The sequence below is a fragment of the Rattus norvegicus genome, chromosome 5 (genome assembly GCF_021556685.1).
Source record: "Rattus norvegicus strain SHRSP/BbbUtx chromosome 5, alternate assembly SHRSP_T2T, whole genome shotgun sequence".
NCBI lineage: Eukaryota > Metazoa > Chordata > Mammalia > Rodentia > Muridae > Rattus > Rattus norvegicus.
Genome location: NC_141538.1, coordinates 14,554,132 through 14,569,323, shown reverse-complemented (window position 1 = coordinate 14,569,323; position 15,192 = coordinate 14,554,132). Strand labels below are relative to the sequence as shown.

General features: G+C 43.7%; 1 protein-coding gene, 1 long non-coding RNA gene and 1 other non-coding gene across 17 annotated transcripts in view; 1 reads left to right on the top strand and 2 right to left on the bottom strand.

The window, feature by feature from the left end:
- The window catches only part of Mcmdc2 (minichromosome maintenance domain containing 2), a 46,564-nt gene extending 38,048 nt beyond the window's left edge, over positions 1-8,516 (top strand). For 10 of the 14 annotated variants that reach the window (XR_015619961.1, XR_015619962.1, XR_015619960.1 and 7 more), the window contains 1 exon segment: positions 248-1,529. Coding sequence is in view for 11 of the 14 variants with exons in the window: in XM_087550405.1 (XP_087406531.1) it covers positions 248-414 (167 nt within the window). In the remaining 3 variants the exon portion in view is untranslated. 14 annotated transcript variants of the gene reach the window in all.
- LOC148005638 (uncharacterized) lies at positions 1,391-3,504 on the bottom strand. 2 transcript variants are annotated; one of them, XR_015620620.1, is made up of 4 exons: positions 3,331-3,504; positions 2,187-2,298; positions 1,926-1,990; positions 1,391-1,774 (listed from the first exon to the last, which is right to left on the bottom strand). It is a non-coding gene; the product is annotated as an uncharacterized LOC148005638 (long non-coding RNA). The 2 variants fall into 2 exon arrangements; XR_015620619.1 differs by having other exon boundaries at positions 3,406-3,504.
- Snord87 (small nucleolar RNA, C/D box 87) lies at positions 2,056-2,140 on the bottom strand. Its single transcript, XR_015621566.1, has one exon. It is a non-coding gene; the product is annotated as a small nucleolar RNA SNORD87 (small nucleolar RNA).
- Positions 8,517-15,192: the final 6,676 nt, after the last annotated feature.

Genomic DNA, 15,192 nt, shown 5'->3' with positions numbered 1-15,192 from the left:
CTAGAACCTGGTTGGGTGACAAAGATAATCTTATATTTAAAATATACTTAAATCAGCTACATGTGATAATTCCCACCTTTAGCCACAGCACTGAGGCAGAGGCAAGCCAGCCAAGACGACTCCAAATGAAGGGCTACCAAAATAAAACTTAAATGATGAAACCCAATATCTAGGAGTTACTTTTACCTTATTTTGTTGAAATGTACTCCATTTTTAATGTTGTTCACACTGTATTTTGTTCGTTTAGGGGCCACCGCGTTTTGTGTTGCGCCCAACGCACTATTTCCATTTGAGCTGTATGATGAGGACTACTTAGAGCAGAGAGATCTCTACCTGACTCAGTGCCAACAGCAGCTCCAACACTTCATTGCCACATGTGGACCCGGGACAGCTGTCCTTTCTAGTGACGAATAAGCAAGTTAGAGTTACTTCCCAGGCCTCCACAAACCTTTGTAAATGGGAGTGGTTTTGGCGTAAGGGTCCAGATGTATCATCTCAGTTATTGGATAGAATACCACTGAGGGTATGAAATGTGGCCCCCTTCATTATTACAAATATGCAAATAACCCAACATCCAAAACCAACAGAAACCTTATACCTAAATGTTACCAAGGAGCTTCACACCAGAAACTTCCTGGTCACCCATATATATATACATACATACACACAGTACAGTGTGAAAAAGGTTCTGTCCATCCCACCCATCAGGTAGCAATGCTTTACATACATAACCAGATTACGCTTGTTAAAATTTACCAGTGATGAGTTCATATCACTGCAACTTAATGACCCAAATATCTGTGAGGCCTTTGACACGTGCATTATGGGTGTTACTTTATAAGGCCAGATGTGGGAATCCTCTATATCCTCCTGCAACATATAATGAAAGTGACGGGGGCATGTCGTCTTTTTGTCAGGAGGTGCTACTACTCCAGGGTCACACAGCACTTGGTACTTTTAGGTACCTGCTCTCAACAGCAAGTTAATGATATAGTATATACAAATTAAGACCTGTTTTGTCCTTTTTCGTGATGTGGCTAAATCTAGGTCTCTATGAAGAACAAAACAATTCTTAAAGAGCAAAAACAGCCACAACTGGCAAGTCTAACATTAGGAATTCCTATCAGGGAATCAAATCCAGAGTTCTGTGCCAGCTAAGAAACCACTTCCCCACCCCTTGCAAGCCCCAAGTCATTACCATGTTGCTCAATTTTTAAGCTATTTACTAAACTTAGGGATTCTAGTGGTTAAAGACTTTGCCAAGTCTTCACCAGAGGAAAACCAGTCTTAAGAGTTCTCAAGTGGTCTAGTCACTTTCTTCCCCACGGTGTATTGGTGTACTGGCCATCAGGATTGCTTGTGTTGACAAAAAGTAAATGAAGTCTGCAGCTCATGAAGGATGAGGTTTATTTTACTATGAGAATGGTGTTTTAAAGACATGCATTTTAAAGAAACTAATGCTCATAGCAATTAAAATCGTTTATTTCTACATAACATATTGATACCAAATTAAATACTAATTTTCACCATTTGCTTCCGTTCATGGTTTTTTTTAATATTTTACTTATTATATATGAGTACACTGTAGCTGTCTTCAGACACACCAGAAGGCATCAGATCTCATTACAGATGGTTGTTGAGCCACCATGTGGTTGCTGGGATTTGAACTCAGGAAGAGCAGTCGATGCTCAACCACTGAGCCATCTCTCCAGGCCCCCCCCTTCATGGTTTCTTGACCAAGTCTTCATTTTACATTCCAAACTGTGTGCTGGACCTTCCAAAAAGAAAAGGACAGTCAGAAGCCCCCCCCAAAAAAATCATTTTTCTTCAAGCTCACACTAATGTTCTTCAAAAGGAATTGGCTCTAGTCTCAGTGTTATCAAATACTATTCAATCAACGGACATGACTGACAGAACAAACTTACCCAAAACAACGAGGATTAAACATCACAGCTCCCGAAGTTGGACGTTCACTGCAGCTACCTACATGCTGGGGAGAACAGTCACCATTTAACAATGACACCACATGTTAGTCATCTGCACCATCTATACATTGCTGGCAGCTCAGTCTCAAGATTCTCTCTTCAAAGAAACCCTCAGCTGGGTAAACGGCAAAAACATAAGTCATCATTGTGCCAGCTATTAAGGCCCCATGTTAATCAAACCACAAAGAAAAAGATGTGTACCTTGTTATTGGTAACCGTAGTTCTGGCAGCTTGTTCCAACCACTTTCCAGGACAGGACAAGTTTCAAAAACATTTGCTCAAGCACCCTCAAAAGAGACAGGTTTTGTTGCACCTAAAAATTAAAATATTTGATCGTGAACTCCCAACTTAGCTCCATGTTTTAGTACCTTGTCTGAGTGTGCACTGGCTACTTTTCTGACAACTTGACAGAAGCTAGTCACTGGTGTAGGGAGCTACAACTGTGAAAATGCCTGCTTAAGGCTGTAGGCAAACCTGTAAGGTATTTTCATAATCAGTGACTGGGGTGACCCCTTGTGGGTGGAGGTCCTGAGCTCTACATCATTACTCCACGGCCTCTGCTTCTGCTCACTTCAGGTTCCTGCAAGGCTTGAGTTCCTGTCCCCTCACCCATCTATCACAGACAGAAAGAGCTTTTAGCCCCTCACTGTGGCAGTACAGACTTAGAGGATTCAACCAAGCCTTTGCTCATCTTGGGGCTTACAGTGAAAAGCTAAGAGGCTATATATGCAGGCCATCACCTGCACATTAAAACAGCAAACGGCAGGGCCTGAATCACAAGTCATGTCCTACAGAACTCCAAGAGAAGTAATGACTGAACCAATTACTGGAAACGTCTTATGACTTTCAACTGGTGTGCTCTCTTGAATGCGTGTGCTTCAGAACTTAACACTACCACCTTCTTTTAGCCAACATCGCAACCCTGTGTGGCTTTCAAAAATTTTGCTCTCTTTTAGACCGTACTTACAGGGGTGATCCAGGAATAAAAGCGTTTTAAAGTGCCGCCAATAGTTCAGATCAAACATTAACCTTTGACGGTCTTAATAGCTAAGAAACAATATTCTCCGCCTCTGTAATATTTCCTATGGAAAAATTGATAATCCACTTAGGAAGCCTGAAACAGGCCGCACGGTGGCTTTTCTTGGGAACACAAAGGGACTCCCGCCACTGTGCACGCACGGCTGAAAACTGCTACCAAAGCGGCCGCTCCTCCCTGCACTTCGAAGCGTCCTAGGGGGACAGGCCTTATAACTAAGAGCTCGGTTAAGATTTGGAGACTATTTCAAAGCCCGAGCGCGCGGGAAGGCGACCCGCCGCTCACAGCAGGCCATGGGGCCTACAGTACCTGGCTAGGGACCGGCGCCGCCAACAAGGAGCCCCGCTCCGCACCCAAGGGGTAGGTAGACCGCAAGATTCGCACCTGGAAGAGCCGGAGGACACGCCGGGTTCCGCAGCCCACGGCCTCCGCTCCCCGCCACGTAGCTCAACATGCTTACGCTCCACCGCGCTGCCCGGAAAGGAAGTGGCCCAGCGTGTGCAAGCCTAAGGTGCTCATGTAGGCTCCGCCTCTTCCGGCCAGCCCTCTTCCGAGTGCCCGCCTTCACACCCCCTCTTCCTGATCTGTGTTTATATTGGAGCGGAGGAAGCAGGTTGTGGGGATTAGAATACTTCAGCTAGAGCTTTAGAGCTTTTTTTCTTTCTTTAAAGAACTTAAAAAACAAAAAACATTTCTGTTGCTCTCTTCAGAAACAGCAGAAGAGGGCATCAGATCCCATTACAGATGTTTGTAAGCCAGCATGTAGTTGTGGAATTTGAACTCAGGACCTCTGGAAGAGCAGTGCTCTTAACCACTGCGAGCCATCTCTCCAGCCCCAGCTAGAGCTTTTTAATTGACTTTGCAAGTGATTAATAATGCCTTAAAATAGGACCATCTCCCAGTCCTGGGCCTTATGTTTGCTCGGTCTTCTACATCCTCACCTATTTTTTTTTCCATCCTCACCTACTTAAGTGTTTAAAAAACGTTGATATTCGCAACTCCACTTAATTTGTTAAGCTTTATTTTGTATGTATGGGTGTTTAGCCTGTACACAAGCCATGTGTGCATCATCTGCGAACCTGGAACTGACAGAGTTAAGCAGAAAGTGTCAGATTCCCAGGAACTGAAGTTACATGATAGACAGTTATTAGCCAACTCAGTGTGCGGGTGCTGGGAATCTCACCCTGGAGCCTCTGGATGGACAGTCAGTGTTCTTAACTGCTAAGACATCGCCAGCCCACAGCAGCTCCATTAAAGTTAGGGTTCTGGAGTCAGCAAGCACACAGTCATGCTCACAGAGAGAGAGATAAAAATGAGTTGTCAGAAAAAAAAGGAGAAGGCTGTTAACGACTTTGATTTCTAGTAGTAATAGAAATTTTCTTAGTCATAAAGTAGTCACCAACTGAGTTACTACTGTTGAACCTGACAGTTAGGATGAACTCCACGAGCACAGGCGAGTTGGGGAGGAAAGGGGCTTACTTGGTTTAGCATTCTACATCACTGTTCATCACTGATGGAAGTCAAAACAGGAACTGGAGCAGTGCAGGAGGCAATGCAGAGCCAGGACGGGGTGCAGCTTACTCAATGGCTTATCCCATACCTTCTCTGCTTGCTTCCCTGGTCCCCTGGCCAGGGGTATCCTGACCGACAAAGAGCTGCCTTCTCTCTCGGCCTCAAACTAACTGTTCTAACCTCCTGGCTCCTTCTATGCCTCCCTCATCAATCACTAATTAAGAAAATGTCTGATAGGCTTGCATACAGCCGGATCTCATGTTCGCAGTTCAAGTGAGGGGCCCTCCTCTTAGACCACTATAGACTGTGTCAAATTGACATCAAACCACTTACCAAAGTTGCCTGCATGATATTTGATTGCACTGTGAACACCAAGACTGTGTTATTTGGGTTTTTGGTTTTTTGTTTTTAAAGAAATGGGTTCTAGCTGTGGTGAGGCTCAGCCTTAGCACATACCTTTATGCCCTCTGGCTGGATACAGACACACCCTTACTACACACCTTGAGTCCCAAACAAGGAAAGTAAAATTTGTTTGTAGAAGGAAGCACTCATGTTTGAAAGTGATGTCTAATTGAGTGGTAGACAGAGTGAGGAATCAGAGACAGATTTAACAGAACAGGAAGCCCAACTCTCGTGAGAAGACAGAGGGAAGGAAAGCTACTTGAGGGGCAGGCAGAGAAAAGGAGCCCATTTTAGTGGTACAGTTATACAGAGACAGGTTACAAAGAGAGAAGAAGTTACAGAGAGAGAACAGGTGAAGACAGAATAAGCCAGAGAGTGAGGAAGAGCCAGGAAGAGTAGAACAGACAGCCAGAGTTAGTTGGAAGCCAAGCAGATTAAAAGAGCAAAGCCGAGAGAGAAGCTACATTGATTCAGTCAGCTTGGAGAGGAGTCTGAGCCAGAACAGCTGGGTTGAACCAGCCAGCCAGAGTTCAGAAAGAATAGGAAGGGGTGAGCTTATTCAGCAGCAAGTCTCAGAGGCTGAAAACATTAAAGGCCCAGATCAGATTGTACAAAGGCTCGAAGCTTCAGGACTAGGTCTAGGTTAGAAGACACAGGCAGTAAGTCTCTGAGATGACAATTACTCCAGGCAAATCAAAGTCACTTCTACAGGGGTGCATTCATTTTTGTGTATGCTCAGTTGGAGGCCAGAGAACAGCTATATGGACTTGATTCTGTCTTTCCACCTATCTATGTATTCTCAGGCTGGAACTCAGGCTCGCACAGCAAACTCCTCTATCTGCCAAGCATCTCACTGGCCTGGACTTTTATCCATTTTATTTATCTTAATTTCTATTCTTGAGTCCTGGTTACAAAAAAACATTAGGGTTGGTGCCAGAGAAAGAAATGTTTATGACCTTGTCTGAAATATACACATGGAAAAGTAAAATCACCTCCAGCAGATTGGCTGTAGGTGTGTCTATGGGGAGTATTCTTGATTCCTGATGACGTGGGAGGGCTCAGCCTACTGTGGCTGGTGCCCCCTCTGGGCAGGAGGTCCTGGGTTATATAAGAAAGCAAAGTGGGCAAGCTGTGGGGAGCAGGCCAGTAAGTGACATTCATTTATGGTTTCTGCTTCATTTCCATCCTTGAATTCCTGCCTTGACTTCCTTCAATGATCAACTATGATGTAGAATTGTAAACCAAAACAAACCCTTTCTCCCTAAATTGGTTCTGATCATTGTTTTATACACAGCAACAGAGAAGCAAATTTGGACACCATAGAATCCCCACGCCTGGGGACAAAGGAGGATGCCTGGACCTCAGTGGCGACCACAGCGGAACAGAAAACCAAGGTTGTAAACAGGATCCCGGTGACATTACAGCTGATTTTCTCAAAGTTACTGCCAACCACACCTAGAGTGGAATGATGGCTGAAATGGACTGTCTCCCAAGATAATCTGTCGTGGTTGAGCAAACAACCATGGAGGGCCAGGCCAATGCAATCTTCATGTACTCTCCACTGTGGTGTCTGACCCTCACTATTTGAAAGGGAGTTTTATCTGCCAAGGTCAGACTCTGGCCTCTTTCTGCTTTCTGTCTCTTTACTCTGTGCTCTGAAATCCAACAGCCAGTCTAGCTTGAGTTCCAGGCTCAATAATACTCTGTCTCAAAAAAATAAGGTGAAGAGGGATCTCCTTCTGGCCTCCACACACATGTATGCATGTGTACACACAATACTAAGAAGGTGGGGACCGAGTGAGGAAGGCACCTGATATTGACCACCATCTGTATACACCTTCTGCATGTATACAGATACGTGCACGCACGCCAGACCATTAGATCATAGACCCTACCCACCCAAAACAGTTCCCACCCTCACACTCCCAGCCTCCCAACCCTTAAGCACCACCCGCCCAGCTCACCTCTTGCTCCTGAGCAGTGTAACTTTGAATTACAATTTTACTCTCTTTCCTGTGCCCTCTGCCTCTGACTCCTACACTCCCTAGAACAGATCACATGGCGTGGAGCCCCCCAGCCCTCTAGACATTTGTAAGTGAAAAATGACCATTGTCATTCTTGAACTGAAGGATCTCTCATCAGGACCCCATTCTTCTCTCTCTGGTACTGATAATATGACCCTTCCAGTGAATATCTTCTAAAGGATAATTGTCTCAGAACCCTTCTACTAGACCTAAAAATCTTCTAAAAATCTAACCCTGAAAAAAAAATGATACAGAACCTAACAGAGGAGTTTAGAGTCTTTGTCTTGGGCCCCCAAATGCAAGCTGTTTCTTTTGTTCAGACCACTTGGTCCTAGATCATGTAAGAAAGAGAAGCAAACATGAACACATGGTCCTTTATCCTAGTTCCTATAGGACAGCCCCTAACGCACTAATATCTTTCCGTTGCCTACTCTTTACAGGTGCCTCAAGAGTTTTCCATGTTTGTTTGTTTTGAGACAATGTCTCTCTGTAGCTCTGGCTATCCTAGAATTTGTTCTATAGACTAAACTGGCCTCATAAACTCAGAGGTGAACTTGACACTGAGTGATGAGTGGTAGTGGGGTTTTGTTTTCGTTATTTTTAGGTCCATCAGTGTTTTACCTGCATGTTTGTCCATGTGAGGGTGTCAGAAGTCTTGGAATTGGAGTTACAGACTTGTGTGAGCTGCCATGTGGGTGCTGGGAATTGAACTTGGGTCTTCTGGAAGAGCAGCCAGTGCTCTTGATTGCTGAGCCATCTCTCTCTCTCCAACCCACAAGAATTCCTTTTCAAAAATATATCTTTAATTAAAATATAATTATATCACTTTCTTTCCATTTCTTCCCTCCAGCTCAAGAATTCTTTATGCAGTTTAATTCCTTACAATATATGATTTGCAAATGTTTTCTTATAGTATTTCCCTTTTCATTCTCTTAAAGTCTCTTTGTATTATTAATAGATTTATTTTACTATTTACTAAATGTATGTGTCTGCACATGAGTACAGGTACCTACAAAGGCCAAAGGGAGCATATGGCACCTTGAGATGGAGTTACTGTGTTAAAGTATCTTTTACTCACCTGATGTAATTGTCATCTCCAAGACTTCTTGCCTCTGTCTGCTAACCTAGGCCTAGTCCTTCGAGTGGCTAGCCTCAGTAACTCTAACCTAGACTTAGAATGTTTTCAGCCTTTGAGACTTATTGCTGAGTAAGCTGACTCTTTCAAGCTCTTTCTGAACTCTGGCTGGCTGGTCGAGTCAGCTGTTGTGGCTCAAACTCCTCTCTCAGCTGACTGATTCTATCTGACTTCTCTTGGCTTCTCCTGAATTGTTCTTCTGTGAAACGATGAGAAAAGGAACTACTGAAACTCCTGACGTCAACAATGTTGTAGTGTATATCTCACCTATGGATCGCTCTGATTTTTGAAAGGCTGCCAAAGACGTTCAGTGGGAGAACGGACATATTTCCAACTAATGGTTCTGGGAAGACAGGTTGATGTACCTGAGTCCTTCCATTACTTACATCATGGATAAAAATTAACTCAAAGTACATCAAAAATCTTCTTAGAAATGTGTTACTTTTATACCATCAAAGTATGTGAATGGGAAAAGCTGTGTCTACAGATACTGACTGATTAGAACCCCAGTGCTCTGGAGAGACTGGAATGTTGCACATGCAGAGACTAGTTCCTCTTGAACAGCTCTCTGTCTGAACTAACATCTTGTAAGTACTAGATAAAAACCCTTTTAGAATCTATTATCTTAGCAGACCACTGGCTTACACCAACTCAAAAGCTAAGAATGACATCAGATAGCATCTGAGGCCTATAAAAAACTCTCCCATTTTTCTCTACCTTCTGTTAATTCCACTAGGAAAGAATAAGTCCACTATCACAATTTTTTTCGCCAAATATGTAACAAGCTTTAGATACTAGCCAGACCATACCTGAGATTCCTGGGAAATGGCACAGAATTACCTTAAGAAGTTTATAAAGTCAAACCCCACAAGACTACATACTTCCTGCCTTTGTCCAATTGGGGGCAAGCATACATCCTGACTTACTTCCTGGCTTCATTTTCTCCTGCCTGTGTGTGATCAAGCACATCCTGAGCAGTTGGGGCAACCAAGCTAGAATTGAAAACACGTGACTTGTTACCTTCCGAAACAGCTCCAGCACTCCAGGAAGCTATCTGTACTTGGGTAAGTGGGGCTTACTGGTTAGACGTGGTTTTGTTTTATAGATCTCTCAAGCACAGTAAGTTCAACTTAAAACATAACTTTAGCCATCACACCTGGCCTCATGGACTGGATCCAGCATTCCCCAGCAGTGAGCAGATCTGTGGGAGGTTCTGGCCCCTACACTAATTAGTTGAATCAATGCTGCCATCTGCAAACACACCTCAGGGGGAAAATGTCATGATTTGAATACAATAGAACTAAACAACAACTATCCATTTGATAATAGAACCAGAACTACTTTTAAAAGCTTAGTATTTCCCTGGGTGTAGTGGTGTATATTTTTTAATTAATTTTATGTATATGAGTACACTGCCACTGTCCTCAGACACACCAGAAGAGGGCAATGGATCCCATTACAGATGGTTGTGAGCCACCATGTGGTTGCTGGGAATTGAACTTGGGACCTCTAGAAGAGCAGTCAGTGCTCTTAACTTTTGAGCCATCTCTCCAGCCCTTTAGTTCCAGCATTCTGGAGGCAGAGGCAGGAGGATCCCTGTGAGTTCGAGAATAGCCTGGTCTACACAGTGAGTTACAGAACTAAATACAGAGACCCTGTCTCAAAAAAAAGTTATTATTTCTAGAAATACATGTGGATATTATTTTTCTCCAGGTGGCCAGAATCTGAAATCGTTACTTCCACATGTAGCTCCCATTAGTAAATTAATCCCTTCAGCCATCAGTCCTTGCTTAAAGTAGAGAGTGACTTGAAGACCTCCTAGGTGTTCTAACAGAACACTGGTGGGAACTGGTAGGAACTGGTGGTAATAACCACATCCTTATGCTCTGGAGCGCAGTAGTAAGCATGTCAAAATAGAGTTAATGCAAGAGAAACACAAATGACCCTAGTCAGAAACGCATGACTTTCTTATATAAAAGCCTTTCGCCCTCCAGCAAGATTATTTTTAAACATAATATTGACATTGAGATAATCATAGCATTTATATATTTTGTCCAATTTAAAATTCCAAATCTGCGGAAAAATACATTAAATTGTCAGAAAATAGGGCATTGATCTGGATGAAATTGGATGCTTAAATACTTAGAGCACATGAACTTTACTGAGATAATTTTGTTGAAAATTACCTAAATTACTTATGATTTCTGTCTGGATCTCAAACAGCCATGTGGCTCAATTGTCAGTGTGAAACACTAGGATTTTCCTTCTCCATTCAACTTAACTTTCGAGTTAATAAGCTTTGAAAACAACTACTTAAATCCCATCACGAGAAATTCTCAACCTAAGAGGATGTTTTAAAATTGTTCCAACTGTTCAATGGGACTTGAAGGGAGGTCCCTAGGAGACTTTGGGACCGTTTCTGATGAACACGCGGGAGAACGTTGACCCTCTTCCTCTGCCCGTCCTCATCTGTATAAGAATACTCAGTTTCTGCTCGAATCTTCTGCAAGGAGGAAAACTGACCTCAGAGGACAAAGCAACCCAGAGACCCTGCTAAGTCGCTAAATGAACTAGGTTTCACCAACCACGGAGCCTCCAGCATCAGCTTCCTGTCACATGAAATAATACAGCTTTCCTCACTGCTTAAAAAGAAAATTATTCAAGAATGATTACACAGTCAAGAATGTAAGTAGCTGAAAATTTTAAACTGAGGTTACAGTAAGGTTATTTATACCTCAATCATAGTCTAATATAAATTATGTCCTGCAATTAAAATCCCATTAAACCTCCAGTGAGTTACAATAAGCAATTAATGAGTCTTTTCTCGAATTTTGCCAGTTTCCTTTTTTAAGGACAATAAGCATGCTGTTCTCAGGAGTCTCTAAGGGAAATAGAATGATTGACAAGGAGTATGTTAACTGAAGGGAACAGTTAACTGGAGGGCATAAGACTGCAATTACAGCTACATGGAAAGTGAATTTAAGCATCCTCTGTGTGTACATTATGCATATGTGCCAGAGACCCTGTGCCCACTCCCTAGGCAGTGTCATACTGTGTGAGCACACTCTCCCAAGAACTTGGAAAACCTGCTGGCTGGAGAGGAATATGCAGACAGACAAACACTGCCCATCTGCTTGCTAACCATGCAGGGCACAAAGGGAAATAGCAAGACTGCTTCACAAAAGAAGCAGACAACGGTGAGTTTGCTCAGGCGGGAAGGTGAGTGTCTGGTAAAGGTGCTTGACCTGCAAGCCCGGCAACCTGAGTTCAACCCCCGAGTCCATATAAAGTGGAAACAACCATCACTCCTCCAAATGGTTCTCTAACCGCACACACGAACACCAAAGCATGCACCGGTGCGCATGCCCACAGACAAGCACCAAGGCACGCACCCATGCGCATGCGCACACACAAATAGTGCGACTCCATTTCAAAATGTAAGAAGAAAGCGAGTGTCTTCTGTCTCATGAGTCGTGTGTTCAGAATGTTGTATGAATCTTGCTGTTTTCGGCTTAAACAGCATTTCACATGTAGGTTTCTTCGGCTTTCTCTGTCAATTCCTATTCAGCTTTTAAAAGTCAACCTGGCCGCCAAATTCTTCTGCTTCTTTTCTTATATTGGGCTTATTAGAACACGGTCCAAGTTGATTCCCTTCTCCCTGTAGACGAATATTCGGAGGAGTAAGTGGGACAAGTCGTAGGACCATCCAAGGACCTAGCAGAAGCTCATGAGCTGAGGGCCAAGACACACAAGACCATGGCTTTCTTCTCTCCTCTCATTCTTCCTCCTTTCCCTCTCTGGTCTCTTCTTTCTCTTCTCTTTTCTCCAGTCCCAACCAGGTAACTCAAAACCCACCCACCTCTAATCCCTCCAATAATTGGCTGTAGCCAATTTTATTTAACCAATAGTTTTAAACTAAGGAACTAAGTTTGTACAAAGCCTGTAAATGTGAGAACTCACTCTTAGGCCGGTGCAGAATTAGCATCGCAATATATGGCAACAGACCAAACCTCAACAAGCTGGTGACTTATTTGCTGTCTGTGGCAAAGTGTTTATCCCAGACTCTCCCCTCCCCTAGACGGTCATCTTTAGGTCCCAGTCAATAGAGCCCATCCTTAGGGAGATGTCAGGTGTACATCATAGCCTGCTGCCCTCTAGCTCAGGTACTACACCAGTTCTAGGTCCTTTGGGGTCTATAGGGTCTGCCTTGAACTGTTGCTTTCTTAAAACATGTTATTTGAGGTAACCCAAACCTGGGTTCCTGAGCCATGTTTGCCTCCAGAATAAACTGTCACTTATCCTTTTTGAGGTGTGAGCTGTATGTTTTTGCAATGACATCTTACTGACTTCATGTTATTCTGGAATTTCCTCTTATCCTTCCCTCCCTTCCTTCCTTCCTCCCTCCGTCTGTCTCTTCCTCCCTCCCTCCTCTCTCTGTCTATTCCCTTCCTCCCTCCATCCCCTCCGTCCCTCTCTCTTCCCTTCCTTCTTTTTTTCCTCCTTCCCTTTCTCTTTCCTCGCATGTGTGTTGCATATGTGCACATGAATCATATGTGTGCTTGAGTGCAGGTGTGTATGGGGATACTCAAAGACACTCTTGAAGGTCAGCTCTCACTTGCCATCTTGTTTGAGAAGGGCTCTCTATTTTGGTTGGTTTAATGTCACCTTGCCACAAAATAGAATTATGCTAGTTTTTAGAACTATTAGCAGGGTGCCTCGACCAAAGAACTGCGGGAGACTGCTCCCTGTTTGTCTTCTCATCTTTCCCTCACGACTCAGAGTTAATGCACCCTGTTGTGCTGATGCTTCCTTCACTGATATCAGGACCGTCATCTTTCATCATGGATTGAGGATAAACCTTCCAGAACAGGACCGCTGAGGCCCCTACCTTGTAGAGACTGAGCAACTGTTTTTCAGACTTTCAGGTGTAAGACTGCTGTTGTTGCAATTTTAATGTAAGCTGACTTAATGCATTTTTTTTAGTTTTTACATTCATCTTGTGTGTATGAATGTTTTGACTGCATGCATGTCTGTGTAACATGTGTTCGTGAGGTGCCTGCAGAGGCCAGAAGAAGGTGACAAGTCCCCTGAAACTGGAGTTACAAATGGTTGCGGGTGCCAGGAATCAAACTCCCGTCCCTGAAAGAGCAGCCATTGCACTTAGAACCCTAATACAGGATTTCTAACTGCCCATCAGTGTGTATGTCTTCCTCGTTCCAGAGGTTCTCCTGTCTCAGCTCGCCCCCATGCTGGAAGTGGATTACAGGCATGTGCTTCTGTGTCTGGTTTTTATGTGAGTCTCAGATTCAGTCTCAGAACCTCACACCTGAGCTGTAAGTGCTTTATCCACTGAGCCACCCCACCCCCTACACCTTGGCCCTTATACACAGAAGGCAACTTTGGGAACTGAGAGGTCCACTCCCTCCTTACCTAAGTTTAAACTGAAAGTTTAGTATCTTGCTTAGTCTGCATTTTCTTTCTGGGTGTTTTATTTTGTTTTGTTTTGTTTTGTTTTGTTTTGTTTTGAGAGAGGCTCCCTCTTTGTATCTCCAAGTTCTGGTACTTGTTTTGTAGACCAGGCTGACTACTAACTTAGAGATTCATGTTTCTGCCTCCCAAGTGTTGGGATCAAAGGTGTGGGCCACCATGACCAGGCTGAAGTTTGCATTTTCAAGGTATGTGTAATTTTATTCTAGGAGGAATATGCCCTTAGTGGCCTTCAATCAGAGGAAGGTAAATTAAAAGCCAAGCCAATTAGAAATAAGCACTCCCCTCCATAGGAAACTGCTGTCTTCATCAGACGTATCCACTCACTGATGGTCTCCAGCTCACCTATGAAGTAGGATCTAGATTCTGTCCTAGAATCAATTTTGCCTTTCCCGTTTCTCTCCCTCAAGTTTCTTTCACTAGACCTGGATCCTGCATGATAGCTCCTGCCACTGAAAGGTTCTGCCCACTGCTGCAGGAGGAAGACAGGACCCTAATCTAAGCAAGCTGTGGGCAGAACCTTTCCGTGGCTGGAGCTCGTGGTTACCCATCTGGGGAAGTTATGGGAAGAGGAGAGACCATTGCTTACTGAAGTAAGGCTGTGTTATGTTAAGATATTTCCACTACTATCCTCACTCTGGAATGGGTGGGTGGAGAGGAAACAGGGCCCTGTGTCACTGGATGCTGCTGCTGCTTTCTGACCAGGTGTGACCTGGCATCCTCGTTGTGGAGTCTGGTTTTGGTCTGCCTCTTCAATGTTTGCAATCAAGTTTAATGGAGTTCCCACCATTGAAATGGCCATACACATGGAAAGAAGGGGGTTTGGTTCATCCTCTCAACATGCTTGCTTCCAGAGGGCAGATGTGTATGCGAAGTTTCTCAGTCATAGCCGTATGCACAGGAAATGACTACTGACATAATCTTTAAGCATAATATTCAAGATTAGTCTCCAGTTTACAATTTAAAGACTTCTGAGAGTTAAATGCCACGGCATAGTTTATTATGGAGCATTTGAGTGACTGATGTGGATTTCAGTGAACTGGTTTCTCTGAGGTGAAACTAAGACTTGTGTAAACAGGAATGGAAATCCTTCTGGGCTTATGTAGTTAGGCAAGAATATTCCCAACGGTGCTACCTTCGCATCTGTGTGCTGCTCCCAGGCTGCAGGAAGCGAGGCTACAGGACTTCAGAACTTTACGGGATTTTCCAGTACCACAGACCATCAACTGCCACTATACAAGTATACAATCATTTCTCTGAGATACACATCTCATATTTCTCTTGAGTTCTCTCAAAACTTTGGAACTTAGTTGTTGGTATTTTTTTTTTTTTTTTGGTTCTTTTTTTTCGGAGCTGGGGACCCAACCCAGGGCCTTGCGCTTCCTAGGTAAGCGCTCTACCACTGAGCTAAATCCCCAGCCCCAGTTGTTGGTATTTTTTAAGTTACAGGAACAAAGGAAAAACAAAAACTCCGTAGTGTGCTGTTGGAGAGAAGATAGCAACACTGTTACCCAGAAGGCTGTTGGAGGGAAGATAGCAACACTGTTACCCAGAAGGCTGTTGGAAACCCTCCAGCAATGATTTTAAGAAAACATGAATTATTACCAAGTT